Below are 13,776 nucleotides of genomic sequence, written 5' to 3' on the forward strand. Positions count from 1 at the left end.
AAACTTTCATACTTTTCATCTAAGTGGTTCAAAAGATTGGCATACTTAATCTCAGGGATTCTTCCATCCAATCCAGAGAAATAGGTAGAAACAGTATTGGGAGTATTGGGGTTTTATAAAGAAAATATCAGCTACAGGTTGCGTGGTCATTGGGTTGTATGCTATAGGACAGACACTATGTATAGTGGGGTACTTTAAAGTCTAGGCTCCTACGTAAAATTTTGTAAATCTCTTTTAGCTGACTATGCCAAGAAACACTAACCATTCACCTCATGAAGCCTTAAAGTACTGCCAAGGATTCTTGGAGAGCAGCTACATTTAGGCTGATGGCTCTGTATATGTGTAACTGAGATGTATACATGCCTAATGAGAGGCACTGTGGAAGAGTAGACAGAGAGTTGGACTAGAAATCAGGAAGATCTGGGTTCAAGTCTTGCCTATGATACGTATTTTGTGTGTAACCCCCTGGGTAAGTAATTTAACCTCAGAGAGCTCTAGACAATATTCTAAGACTGTAAATTACAGAGAAGGTGCCTTTCTGTGCTGAAGGAGGGAGTTTCTTCATCCAAGAGTTCCCTGTACCAGTGAAATTACAGGTTTAGTCTCTATGTACAGCAACCAAGCACATTGTGTATCCTCAAGCAGTAGTAGTTACTGAAGTTAATGATGATGTGAGCTCCTTTCCCTTGACTGTTTCCCTGAGCCAGAAAAAGGCAAAAGCTTAACACAGTATCTTTCGAATAGTAGGTACTTTGCAATTTTTTGGTTGAGTTGGATTGAATAATAATCCTAATAGCTGACATTTATATCACATTTTAAAGTTTGCAGAGTGCAATACACAAAACTTATAAGAAACAGTCCTACAAGGCAGGTAGTAAAGGTGTTATTACAACTGCATTTTACAAGTGAAAAAATTCAAGTGTAGAGCTATTAAATGCTATGGTCAGATAGTAAATGTCAGAGGTGAGATTTGAACCCAGATGCTGCAGCTTCCAAATCCAGCTCTTCTATTTACTATACTAGAGTGCCCCACCATTGAACCAAATTGAATTTTGCCATTGCTTAGATATCATGTTGGTCTCTCTAAGAAGTTAGAATCCTGACTGTTCAGAGGTCATGGAACTGGGCTTGTTCATTATTATAATCAAGCAGACAAACCACACCACCAATGAAACATGGCCATGTACTCACCCTCCACCGAATCGAGAAATTCTGTCTTCTTGTATCCATCTTTTTTGTATCTGGACTCAGCAGAGTTGCTCATATTCAGTTAAATTAAGCCACCTTGTCTCTTCCTGGTGGTGCTTTCCACTAGCTCTTTAAATTTCAGCCTTCCACCACCTAAACCATTCACCTCATGAATGGTCTAAGACATCCATGGTCTAGAAATTGTTGATTTATTGGCTTAAGCAGTGGAGTTAATAGTGGGGATTGGTAGACTGGGGCTCTAAAACATTCAGTCCTGATGATGGTTCAAGAAATACAAAAGTATAGCTCTTCTCTTTCAGTTACAAGGTGTCATTATGGTGGCTTCCTGTGTCCAGATCATTGTGGGATTCTCTGGCCTCGTTGGCTTCCTGATGCGCTTCATTGGCCCCCTGACCATTGCCCCAACCATCACCCTTGTGGCTTTGCCACTCTTTGACTCTGCAGGGAATGATGCTGGGATCCACTGGGGCATTTCTGCCATGTAAGTGTTCCCCGGAGAAACCAGCTCCTTTCAGGATGAGCCTGGAATCTCGTCTCCTAGGAAAATCATCTTGTGGTCAGTGGTCATTCATGAATACTCTAACTTAAGCTAATAATTGATGGTATCACAGAATTTCAAAGTTAGAAAGGAATCCAGTGGTGAATCTAGTCCAACTCATACCTGAAAAAGAACCCTCTCTCTGCAACATACCTGATGAGGCTCCCTACCTAGCCTTTGCTTGAAGATCATAAGTGAAGAGGGGCAGAGAGGGAAGTCCACTCCCTCTCAAAGCAGCCCATTTCCACTTTTGTACAACACTAATTGTTAGAAAACTTTTCCTTATGCCAAGCCTAAATTTGTCTTTCCAATTTCTCCCCCTTTACTTTTAGTTCTGCCCTCTGAGGCCAAGTAGATCATGTCTAATCCTTCTTCCCCATAGAAGCCCTTAAATAGCCTTGATTCTGACATATACACCAAGGAGAGTAGTGGTAATGTTGTCCTTCAGATATCAGGTTGATACTGTTTACATGTAGCCAGAAAGATATATCCTGCGAGTGACTTTTCCATCAGTGGAGAAGGCATTGAATAGGCTCGTGGCCACATACTCTCTCATATCCCTCTTGTCACGGGGGTCCTCACTTACAGGACATCTGGTCAGAGTTAGGGGTACAGCTTGTGGCAAGGAATAACCATTATAGACACCAGGCTCATTGACCTTGGCCTCATTAGCACCCTGTTATAACTAGCAGAGCTAACCACTGTTAGTGACGTACATCCCCCACTATCTGCTTCTTCACTCCAGTCTCTGATGAAGAGATGGCCCTTCCGCTTGTGGAGACTAGCCCCTCAATGTATGCCCTTCATGCCTTCATTTCCCTCTTCTACAGCATTTTGCCCCCTTCTCTTTCATCCCTCCCTATTTACTAGTTCCTTCCTTGTTGCCTACAAACAGGCCCCAGTCTCCTCCATCCTTAAAAACAAACAAAAAGCCAAAAAACCTCTCAATTGATACTACCATCCCACCCTATATGTCTTCTACCCTTCTCAGCTAAAAAGTCATCTGCACTACAGCCCCCCCTTCCTGTCCTCTCATTCTCTTCTAAACTACTTGGCTTCTCCGTAGCTCATGCAACAGAAATTGCTCTTCACGGTTACCAGAGATCTCTTTATTGCCAAATCAAATAGCATTTTCTCAGTCCTCATCCTCCCTGCCCTCTCTAGCATTAGACACTGTCAAACATCTTTTCATCCTATATACCCTCTCCCCTGGGTTTTTAGGATACTTGATTGTTCATTCTAAATCTCCTTTGCTGATCTTCATCCTTGCCACGTCTACTAACTATGGGTATACTCCAAGGCTCTGTCCTGTCCCTCTTTTCTTTTCTCTCTGTGATCTCTCCCTTAGTGATCTCATCAGTTCTATCAGTTAAATTGTTATCTCTAAGCAAATGATTCCCAGATCTATATATTTAGCTCTAGTCTCTCTTCTGAGGTCTAGTCCCGAATTATCAGCTGGCATTAGACATTTAAAAGTGGGTATTCAGAGGGACAGCTAGGTGGTGCAGTGGATAGAGCATTGGCCCTGGACTCAGGAGGATCTGAGTTCAAATCTGACCTCAGACACTTCACACTTACTAGCTGTGTGACCCTGGGCAAGTCATTTAACCCCAATTGCCTCACCAAAAAAAAAGGGGGGTATTCCATAGGCATGTCAAACTCAATATGAATTCTGTTTTAGATACCCTACCCCTACACACACATCCCATCTTCCATAATTATCTATTATTGTCAGTGGCCCCACCATCCTTCCCTATTACCCAGACTCAGAATAGCAGTGTCATCCTTAGCTCCTCACTCTTGCTTACCCCATAAATCCAGTTATCTTAGTGTATGGAGATGAAAGAGAAAAGAATGCATTCCAGCTCTGAGAAATAGCACAAAAATAGGAGAGAACTGGAGATGAAGAGTAGTCAAATTGCCCAGGGTATAGAGGACCTGAAGTTAGGAAAGGAGTAGAGACAGACACTGCACCTGTGATTTCTGTGGTGTATGGAAATCCTGCATAAGGCCATTCTTTCCACCAATGCAGGTTGGCACTTTCTCTAAAACTTACAGTCTTAAAGAGTTGCTAAGAGCATTGAGAGCAATTGAGAGGTTAAGTGACTTACCTAGGGTCACAAAGCCAATACTTGTCAGAGGCAGGACTTGATCCCAGATCTTCCTAGCTCTGGAGCCAACTCTCCATAGGAAGGAAAGCAACATGAAATTGAACTGGAAAGGTCACTTGGAGCCAGATTGTAGGGAGCATAGTCAGCTACCAGGGTCCACAGTTTCTTTTTTATTTGGTAGATAACGGGGAGCCACTGAAGGTTTTTGAGTAGAGGAATGACATGGTTAGGGCAGTGCATTAGGGAGATTGTTCAGGCAGTAGTATTAAGGATGAATTGGAAAGGACAGAAATCACTTAGGAGGTTATACCAATAGTCTAGATGGGAAGAAAGAGGGAATTGTAGTGGAAGGGAAAAGGAAGTAGCTGAGAGAGTGGACAGCCTTAGGAAGATCTGAAATCTGTTGGTGATAAATAGCAGTAGCCTAAGTTTGGTTTCTTTCCGTTTCAGGACCATTTTCTTAATTGTACTCTTTTCTCAATACCTGAAAAACATCTCCCTGCCAGTACCAGTTTATGGGCAAGTCAAGAAATGCCATGTTTCTAAGCTCTACCTGTTCCAGATCTTCCCAGTAAGCTATATTTTTGAGTCTTAAAAAAAATTGTTGATGCTTTTTTGTTTTGACATCCTTGTCATTTGCAAATATGCCCTATCCCTTCCCTACACAGTGAGCCTTCCCCTAGAACAAGGAAGAAAAAAGAACCCAGTTAATCTAAAGGGAAGCTAGCCAGTGCAGAGGATAGAGCACCGGGCACAGAGTTGGGGAGACCTCAGACACTTACTAGCTGTGTGACCCTAGGCAAGTCACTTAACCCTGGTTGCCTCAGTTTCCTCATCTGTAAAATGATCTGGAGAAGGAAATGACAAACTATTCCAGTATCTTTGCCAAGAAAACCTTCATTGGAGTTACAAAGAGTCAGACGCAACCAAACACCACCACCACTAATATCTAAACTAACACTGCAAACCAGAAGTAATATCCCATATCAATAATTCCTTACCTTCCCAAGGAAAGGAGAAACATGTGTCTCTCTATCTCATCTTAGGCCTAAGCTTGGTCATTATAATTACATAGCTTTCAATGTTCTTTTCTTGTTCTTTTTATTTACACAGCTGTAGATGTTTATTATTTTCTTAGTTCTGCTTAATTTATTCTTAAGCTGCTGATCGTTTTAGCAACTCTTTTCTCCCCCTTAAAAAAAAAAAAGACTCATGGGAGTTCATTCCCAGCCTTTTCCTCTGGCTCCTCTTAATCACAGAGCCATGGAATTTGAAAGTTGGAGGGGATTCCAGAGACAATCTATCTAGGCCATGGGTTTTTGAGCAGGGGTGCATAACTTTGTTTTTTAAAAATATTTTGATATATATCAAAATTGGCTTCCTTTGCAATTTTATGTATTTTATTTTATGCACCTAAAGACATCATTCTGTGATGGGGTCCATAGGTTTCACCAGGTTGCCAGGGGATACTGAGGCTCCAGAATTAGGTGAGGTGTTCAAGGTCACATAGCTAAGAAGGGGCAGAGCTCAAGGCTAGAACCCAAACAAGACTTCTCACTCCTAGTCTTCTGCCTTTTCTCTTTTCTGCCGCTGCCTCTCCTTCTACAGGTTTTGTCTCTAGCCGATCCGTATTCTATTTCTATTCTTTATCTTTCCTATTCTTATTTGTGCAATGATAGATTCCCACTAGTGCAGAATAGCTTCGGGCTCCAGCGTAGTTCCGTAGCTCCCTCCTTCTCCCTTTCCCCACCCTTTCTGGGAGGCAGGAAGCTCAGGCTAGGATGAGGGAGTGTGTTCAGAATGATTGAGCTGGCTTTCTCTGGGCAGGTGCTCCTGGCTCTCTCCATTTCTTGGATCATCTGCTATGTGCTTACCGTCACCAACGTCCTCCCCTCGGCCTCTTCGGCATATGGTTATTTGGCCCGTACAGACACCAAAGGCGACGTTCTATTCCAGGCCCCTTGGTTTCGCTTTCCTTACCCAGGTATGGCCAGTGGCTTCTCTTCCTGCCTGGAAGAAATCCTCAGGTGTGAGGAGAAAGAGCATTAAAGAACAAACTTCTAGGGGAATAGAACAGACTTTGCTTGCCTTTCCAAGCTTTCCTAAGAGCCAGTGACTCCCAGGCAGTGTCTGGCTGGATGTCACTGTGTCCCCAAATGCCATTTTGATATCAGTCTGGCCTTAGAAGTATGAGACCAAATGGAACAATAAGGGGCAAGGTAGGATATGAGGATAGGCATAAATAGAGGCAGGCTGGAGGGGGTGGGGTGGAGTAAGGGCTCTTCCTGAGAACTCTGAGAAGGCCCAGTGTGTCCTAAAAGACTCTAGACTGGGGCAGCTAGGTGGCATGGTGAATAGAGCTCTGGCCTTAGAATCAGGAGGACCTAAGTTCAAATCTGGCCTCAGGCACTTGACATGTACTAGCTGTGTGACCCTGGGTAGGTCACTTAACCCCAATTGTCTCACAAAAAAAAAAAAAGATTCTAGACCAAACTGGAATCCACATTCCCTTTAGAGTGAGTTTGACACTGGATTTCTTTGGAAACCAAGTCTTTTGAGAGAACTGCTGTCTCCAAGGTAACAATTCCTTAGACTGGGACACACAAGATTTCAGATTATGTACCCTTCCCCCTGCTCCTGGCCTACCCCACTGCTGAGTCTATACTTCCCTCACTTATACAGAACCAGACAAACCTTGGGGGTGTAAGGGACTAAATGGGAAGGGAAGAAGGAAAAATAATCATCTATATATCTCGGTTCCCTCCCTACCCCCGGGGAGGTAAAAATGGAGTAGCACTGCTTCCTCTAAGTATTCTTTTTATCTCAAGTGAGGTTGATCTAGGACTAGGACTCTAAATCTTTGAATCCAACCATTTCTGAAGAAATAAGGTTAATTGTGTTAATTCTGCCATAGCCGTGGGTCCTTGTTGAATTTGGGAAGGAAAGTTCCAAATTGGTAAGAGATCTGGGCTGGGCTTTATAGTGTATGACAGGAAGGACAGTCCCAGGTCAGAAATTCTCACATCCTATCCCTCAGCTTCTAAATACCCCAAGGCTATCCTGAGAAGGGCCTGACTTCTGGCACTTTCTATCACTACTGACCTCTGATGACAGGCCAACTGTTTTCTCCTCCCGTAACCAGGAGGATTATGGCAAGGATTCATATTCCAAAGGTCCTGTTGAGTTGATGGAGCTTGTACAAGCTCAGCCAATAGAGTATTTGTGGAAGACTTTTAATTTTCCAAGAAATGCCCATGATCTAATTTTATTCTTGTGCTCCAGGTATTATTATGCTACTGTGTAGCTAGAATGTCTATTGGGCCTTGAACTTACATGTCTTACTTCAAGTCTGATGTTATATCCACTTTGTGTTGGTTTAATCTAGATTTCACAAACACATACTTCCCCCAGACAATCAGACCTTCCAGAGCCTGGGGGTGGAGGGAAGGCGGAGAGATGAGCTTGATGTTGGTTAATGTCTCCTAAATTAATTGCTTATCTGTATTTCATTTCTAGGGCAATGGGGAGTTCCAACCATCAGCTTGGCTGGAGTGTTCGGCATCATTGCTGGGGTGATCTCCTCCATGGTGGAATCAGTGGGGGATTATCATGCCTGTGCACGGCTTGTAGGGGCCCCACCCCCTCCAAAACACGCCGTCAATCGGGGTATTGGTATTGAAGGGATTGGCTGCCTCCTAGCAGGAGCGTGGGGGTCTGGAAATGGAACCACGTCCTACAGTGAGAATGTTGGTGCCCTGAGTATCACCAGGGTAAGGTTATTAGGGTTGCCAAATCAGCCAGTTTTTTAACCAACCACACCAAAGTTCTGACACAGAAATCAGTTGATTCTTTTTTTTTTTACTTTTTGAAAAGTCTTTTAAAAAAATTTTAGACTTAAATACATAAGAAAAGAAAAAGAAATAGATTATAAACTTAAATATTAAAACAAATATAAAATAAGAAAAGAAAGTCACATGCACAGCAGAATGTAAGAGAGGATTCAAAATATATAGCAATAAATTTCCATTTCAAGAAGCCTGTATGTTAAAGACTACTTGTTGTGTTGAGAGCTGTCCATCTTTTCTTTGTTTCCTTGTCAGTTTTCTTTTGTTTTCTGCTGTACATTTTTTACTTTGTTATTTTTTCCTCTTTCCTCCCTCCTCCCCTCTCTCCCCCTCCCCACCACAGGCTACAATTAAGTGTGGATATGTTTATACATAGCTAAGAAACCAGTTGACTCTTACTGATGAATCATAGGATTATAGATTTTAGGCATTCAGGCCATATAATCTAACCTTCTCATTTTAAAGATAAGCACACTGAGATCCAGAGAGTAGGGAAGGGGGCAAGAATGTATTAAGCACCTACTATGTGCCAGGCACTATGCTATGCACTTTACAAATATTATTTTAGTTGATCTTTACAACAACCCTGGGAGATAAATATTATTGTTATCCTATTTTACAGTTGAGGAAACTGAGGCAGACATAGGTTAAGTGACTTAACCAGGGTCACACAGCTAAAAAGTATCTGAGTAACTCAGCTCTTCTTGACTCTAGGACCAGCACACTATCCATTGCATCACCTAGCAGTGTCTTAGGTTAGGTGATTTGGCCAATGTTGCAAAATATTGAGTGGAAGATTTTTTTGTGGTTGTTGTTTAGTCATTTTTCAGTTGCATGTGATTCTTTGCAACTCCTTTGGGATTTTTTTGACAAAGAAATTCGAGTGGTTTGCCATTTCCTTCTCCAGCTCATTTGACAGATGAGGAAACTGAGGCAAATAAGTGACTTGCTTAGGGTCACACAGCTAGTAAGTGTCTGAGGTTGGATTTGAACTCAGGTCTTCCTGACTCTAGGCCTTGATGCTCCGCTGCACCACCTAGCTGCCCCCATTAAGTGGCAGAACCAGGATTCAAACCTTGGTTTTTTTACTTCAGATTCAATGCTCTTTCTATTATAGCATGTTACCTCCTGTCACATTATGGTCTTTTAAAAAAAGTTTTGGTTTTGGTTACCACACTGGTGACCCATTGTAGCCCATTTAAAAGAGAAAGAAAGAGAAGATGACTAGGTGGTCTTAGTGTTACCTAGAGTGAATATATGCAATTCTTAAATGCCAAATGAATAAAGAACAGATGAGTCTCTCAGGATCAGTTAGCCAGCATTTACTAAACACTTACTGGGTGCCAAACATTGTGCTAAGCTTTGGGAACATAAATGTAAGTAGAGAGAAAGGAGCTTACATTGTAAGGGGCAAGGCAGCACATAAAAGGAAACTGTATAGGGGCAGGGAGTCAAAGGCACCAGAGGAGAGGTGGTACAGAAAATCCCGAGTGTGGACTGGAAAGCAATGAGACACTGTTGGCCTGGGCTCCGAGCATCCAAACTAGAGGAAGAGGCCACAGAGGGAGAGGGTACTGCCAATGAGCCCATTTCAGGGATGGAGGGAGCTTCAGAGTAAAGGACTGGAACATCGTAGAGGAAATCCTAGGTACAGCCTGAAGGGGAATGATACCCTTCATTGGCTATGGAGATCCGAAATCAACAGATTGAGCTTATCATTGACAGGAAAGTAGTATGATTATAAGTATTGACAACAGCTTTACTATTTTATGTAGCATGTGCTAAAAAGAGTCATCCACTTGGAAGTTACTTGCTGCAGAGTATGTTGTTGAAAAGTCTCCATCAGTCCCAGCCTGGTGGTATAGAGTATAATTATAGTAATGGTCTGAAGTAAGAGGAAAAAAATCAGAAATTCAATGTTATGTTTTTACTTAGCCTTCTGTTTCTGGGGCTAATTAGGTGTTAACATAAGAGATTTTTCTTTGATTATAACCCTAAGCATATTTATGTCATAGTATATGCAAATAGATTTTGATATACTAATAGCTTTAATCAAGGCAAAAATCCTTCATTTAATAAACAGCCTGCCTAAGAATAGAAGGAAAAGCAGAAATACAATGCTTGAAGTTGCTAGTTGTCCTCTTCCCTTCTGAACATTAATCAGAGTTCCATCTTTTGCAGGGACTTACATCTATACTTTACCTTCATCTATACATACGTGTATAAAAGCACTTGAACTTCCTGCACAAATGACAGATATATGAAGTGTGACTAGAGTAATGTGACTGATATTTTCCCCCTGTTACAAACAGGTATAATCAAGCAAAACAGATTCCTGCATTGTACATACACGTGTGTATATACATGTGTGATATGTATGTACACACACATTTTATACATACATACACATACATATATACATACACACATACACATACTCTGAGTCCCTCACCTCAGGAGGTGGGTAGCATGTTTCATCGTGAGTCTTCTGGAATCACAGCCAGTGATGCATAGGTCAAAGTTTCTAATTCTTTCAAGGTTGTTTCTTTGACATGTCATTGTATAAATTGTTCTCCTGGTTCTGCTCACTTCACTCTGCATCAGTTCATACAAGCCTTCCCAGGTTTCTCTGAAACCATCTCTGTCATAATCTCTTACAGAACAAAGGTATTCCATCGTATTCATATACCATAACTTGTTTAGCCATTTCCCAATCGATAAGCATCCCCTCAGTTTTCAGTTCTTTGCCATCCCCCACAGACAAAGCTGCTATATTTTTATACATACGACTCCCTTTTCTTTCTTTTTGATCTCTTGGGAGTATAGACCCAAGAGTAGTATTACTGAGTCAAAGCGTATACACAGTTCTTCACAGGACTAATCCTAGGGTGGTCAAATTAACCCAGGCAGCCTTCTTGATTTGGTGCCAATCAATGAACAAGTATTTATTAGGTTCATACTTTATGCCAGGCATTGTACTAGACACTGGGGATACAATCTCAAAGGCAGAAACAATCTTTATTCATGGAGCTTATGTTCTAAGATAACACAGAGGAAAGATATAAATAGACAGTGAATTGGAGCTCAGAGTTCACTCTTGCATCCTTTTCAGTTCTCTCCCTTGGAGGCAGAATGGGGTGGTGATTTAAGCCTATGTTTGCCTCGTCTCTTTATTGCTTTAGTAGAGTTGTTCTAGTAGAAAAGAACCACCCCAGCCCACCCCCTATCGGAAGCCATATGGGTGCTCTGCGTCCTCACAGGTTAGCTGGTCCTAAGCTCTTCTATTTCTCACGTTTCCCTTTGACTGCAGGTGGGGAGCAGGATGGTGATCATTGTTGCTGCTTGTGTGCTGCTCCTGATGGGCATATTTGGGAAGATTGGGGCTGCATTTGCCACCATTCCTAGCCCTGTGATTGGGGGCATGTTCATAGTGATGTTTTGGAATCATCGCAGCTGTGGGAATTTCCAATCTGCAGGTAAAGAAAGGCATCTTTTCAATTCAATTCAACAAATTTTAGCACCTACTGTGTGCAAGGCACTGTGAGTCTTGACCTCAAGACAGTCTGCCTTTAAAGAGTTAAAGAAACATTCTGCCTCTTGAAATAAATTCATTGGAATTTGGATTATGAAATGGTAGGACCGAGGTTAGGAGGAAATTCCCCTGAAACCACAGTACTCCACCTCTCAAGTGGCAATGGCCAAATGTGGAATTTCCCTGTGAAAATAAAATGGCTTAGATTAAACAAAACAGAATCAATGGATAATAGAACTACTGACTTTTGACTCTGTCCAGATAGTCAACTCCTAATATCCCCCATGTTGATTAACTAAATGATCATGCTTCCAGAATCATACTACCCAAGCAGGAGCTTGGCATGACGGCATGATAAACGGTGCTCTCCACCCTTACCCCCTTAGCCCTCCCCATCCTGTATTCAGTTATTCCGCTAATTTGCAGAGAGGAGAGTACCTAGTTTTCCCAGATTCTCCCCTGTGCCCTCCCACGTCCCAAGAAATTGCTCCCATTTCTGAGCAAGAGGCTCGCCCTTGGTGGTAAGAGTCTCTCACAGGACCTTCTCCTTGCAGTATGTGGACATGAACTCTTCCAGGAACCTCTTTGTCTTTGGCTTCTCCATCTATTGTGGGCTGACCATTCCTAACTGGATGAACAAGAATCCAGAACTAATCCAGACCGGTGAGGATCTGCTGAATCCACAGATGACCAGCTTTATCTCTCTCTTGCTAATATTGTAACCTGGGCTGGTAGGGTGAGGGTCAGGGCTCAGAGGGGCTGGGTTGTTGGGCTGCCCCTGTGAAAGTTCTATAGTTCCTCTATCTCATTCTTCTCCTCTTGTGTCCACTGTAGGAATTCTTCAATTGGATCAGGTCATCCAGGTTCTGCTCACCACTGGCATGTTTGTGGGTGGCTTCCTGGGCTTTGTACTTGACAACACTATCCCAGGTAAGGCTGGCTCATCACTGCTTCTAGAAAACTTGTCAGAGAGTAGGTAGATACCTACAGAACCCTTCTTCTGGTCTCTGCTGCCCATAACGTAGTCAGCAAACATTGACTGTGCTAGGTATCGAGGGGACAAGAGGTAGAAATGAATAGAAAAGTCACATGACATCAGCTCTATAAAAAGTATGCTGCCTAGCTGAGGAGATGGCTCACATGTAGTTGAATAAAACGAACACCCACTTACCTTGTCAGGACAAGCCAAGAATGTAATGCCGAAGGAGTACCAACATAGGAATACCTGATCCAATAAAGTCAATTGCTTTTGGCTTTCTGGAAAATTTTATGATGGGAAGAAGGCTAAGTCACATGGCATAGAACAAGAAAGAAGCTACAAGTAGGAAGAGGAAGAGTGCATACAGAAGCACAGAATGGTGAAATATCCGGCTTGCTATAGAAGTAGCAGAGAATGGGTTCTGGTCCCATCTCTGTCATTAACCAGGAGGACAGCCTTGGAAAAGTCATTTCCTTTCTTTGAGTCTTGGTTTTTCCATTTGTGTGAAGTGACGGAGTCAGGCTAAATTATCTTCCAGTTCTAAACTTATGTGACTCCAAGCTGCTCTGAAGGGACAGTAACTCTTAGTCCTGCCTGAAGATCATAAGATCATAGTTCTAGAGCTAGAAGGGTCTTTAACTAGTTCAACCCCCTCATTTTACAGATTAGGAAACTGAGGTCATTTAGTATGCCTTCATTACAAGTGTCCCCCAACTGGGTCAGTCCCAAAGAATGGAATTCCCTACTATTACCCCCAAATGCTACAGCTCCACAGGGCTTGGCCCACTCTTGACTTATTCCCTCTTCTTAGGAAGTCAGGAAGAAAGAGGACTCATCGCATGGAACCAGATCCATGAGGACTCAGAGGATGCCCTGAATGGCTCTGAGGTCTACAACTTCCCTTTTGGGATTGGCACCAAATTCTGTGCTGCTTCGTGGCTCAGGTACATCCCCTTTTGGCCCAAGCCAGAACATGGAGAGGAAGCAATGGAAAGGGGGCATCGCCTCACCGAGGAGAATGGTCAGATTTCGATGGGAGTGAGAGAGAAGCTGGAGATGGAAATAATAATGTAGAGAGACTCTTCCTCCCCCAGTCAGGGACATCCCAGAAGATACAAGGTTTAATAGGCCTCCGTTCTCTCTGATGGGGTTAAACAGATGTTAAATTGTAATCATCTGCCATCTTCCAACTAGTTACTTCCAACTAGTCACTGATGTACAAATCCCCTGTTTCCCACCTGTAGTATACATTTGAACTGTGTATCCTGAAATATATAAAACATTAACTTTATTATTGACAAGTTTTGGAGTGGGGAGGAGGGGGTGGGTAGGATTAAAACTGTAAGTTGAAATTGTCTGCTTTTGTTTATTAAAACCAAGAGTGGTCTTCTCCCAAGGGGTCATGCTGAGCGGATGAGATCTGATTTGAGTAGAGCTCTGGACTTTTCCACTATCTTGACTAGTGTGGTAGAAGCAATAACTGTCATACAAGTTGTTGTTGTTGTTGTTGTTTTAATAAAAGGTATGAAAACCATCCTTGTGACTTAATTGATTTAAAAGAC

The 13,776-nt window shown here is 42.4% G+C and overlaps 1 protein-coding gene across 1 annotated transcript in view; it reads left to right on the forward strand.

Moving 5' to 3' along the window:
• LOC110219169 (solute carrier family 23 member 1-like) overlaps positions 1–13,748 on the forward strand; it is a 40,576-nt gene extending 26,828 nt beyond the window's left edge. Inside the window, 9 exon segments of the mRNA XM_021002303.1 lie at positions 1,509–1,690; positions 4,309–4,429; positions 5,686–5,842; positions 7,375–7,628; positions 11,014–11,139; positions 11,141–11,179; positions 11,790–11,898; positions 12,070–12,165; positions 13,026–13,748. Coding sequence (XP_020857962.1) covers positions 1,509–1,690; positions 4,309–4,429; positions 5,686–5,842; positions 7,375–7,628; positions 11,014–11,139; positions 11,141–11,179; positions 11,790–11,898; positions 12,070–12,165; positions 13,026–13,288 — 1,347 coding nt within the window. The 3' untranslated portion in view covers positions 13,289–13,748.
• The last annotated feature ends 28 nt before the right edge of the window (positions 13,749–13,776 follow it).

Source organism: Phascolarctos cinereus, unplaced genomic scaffold (genome assembly GCF_003287225.1).
Source record: "Phascolarctos cinereus isolate Bilbo 61053 unplaced genomic scaffold, phaCin_HiC Scaffold_1;HRSCAF=81, whole genome shotgun sequence".
NCBI lineage: Eukaryota > Metazoa > Chordata > Mammalia > Diprotodontia > Phascolarctidae > Phascolarctos > Phascolarctos cinereus.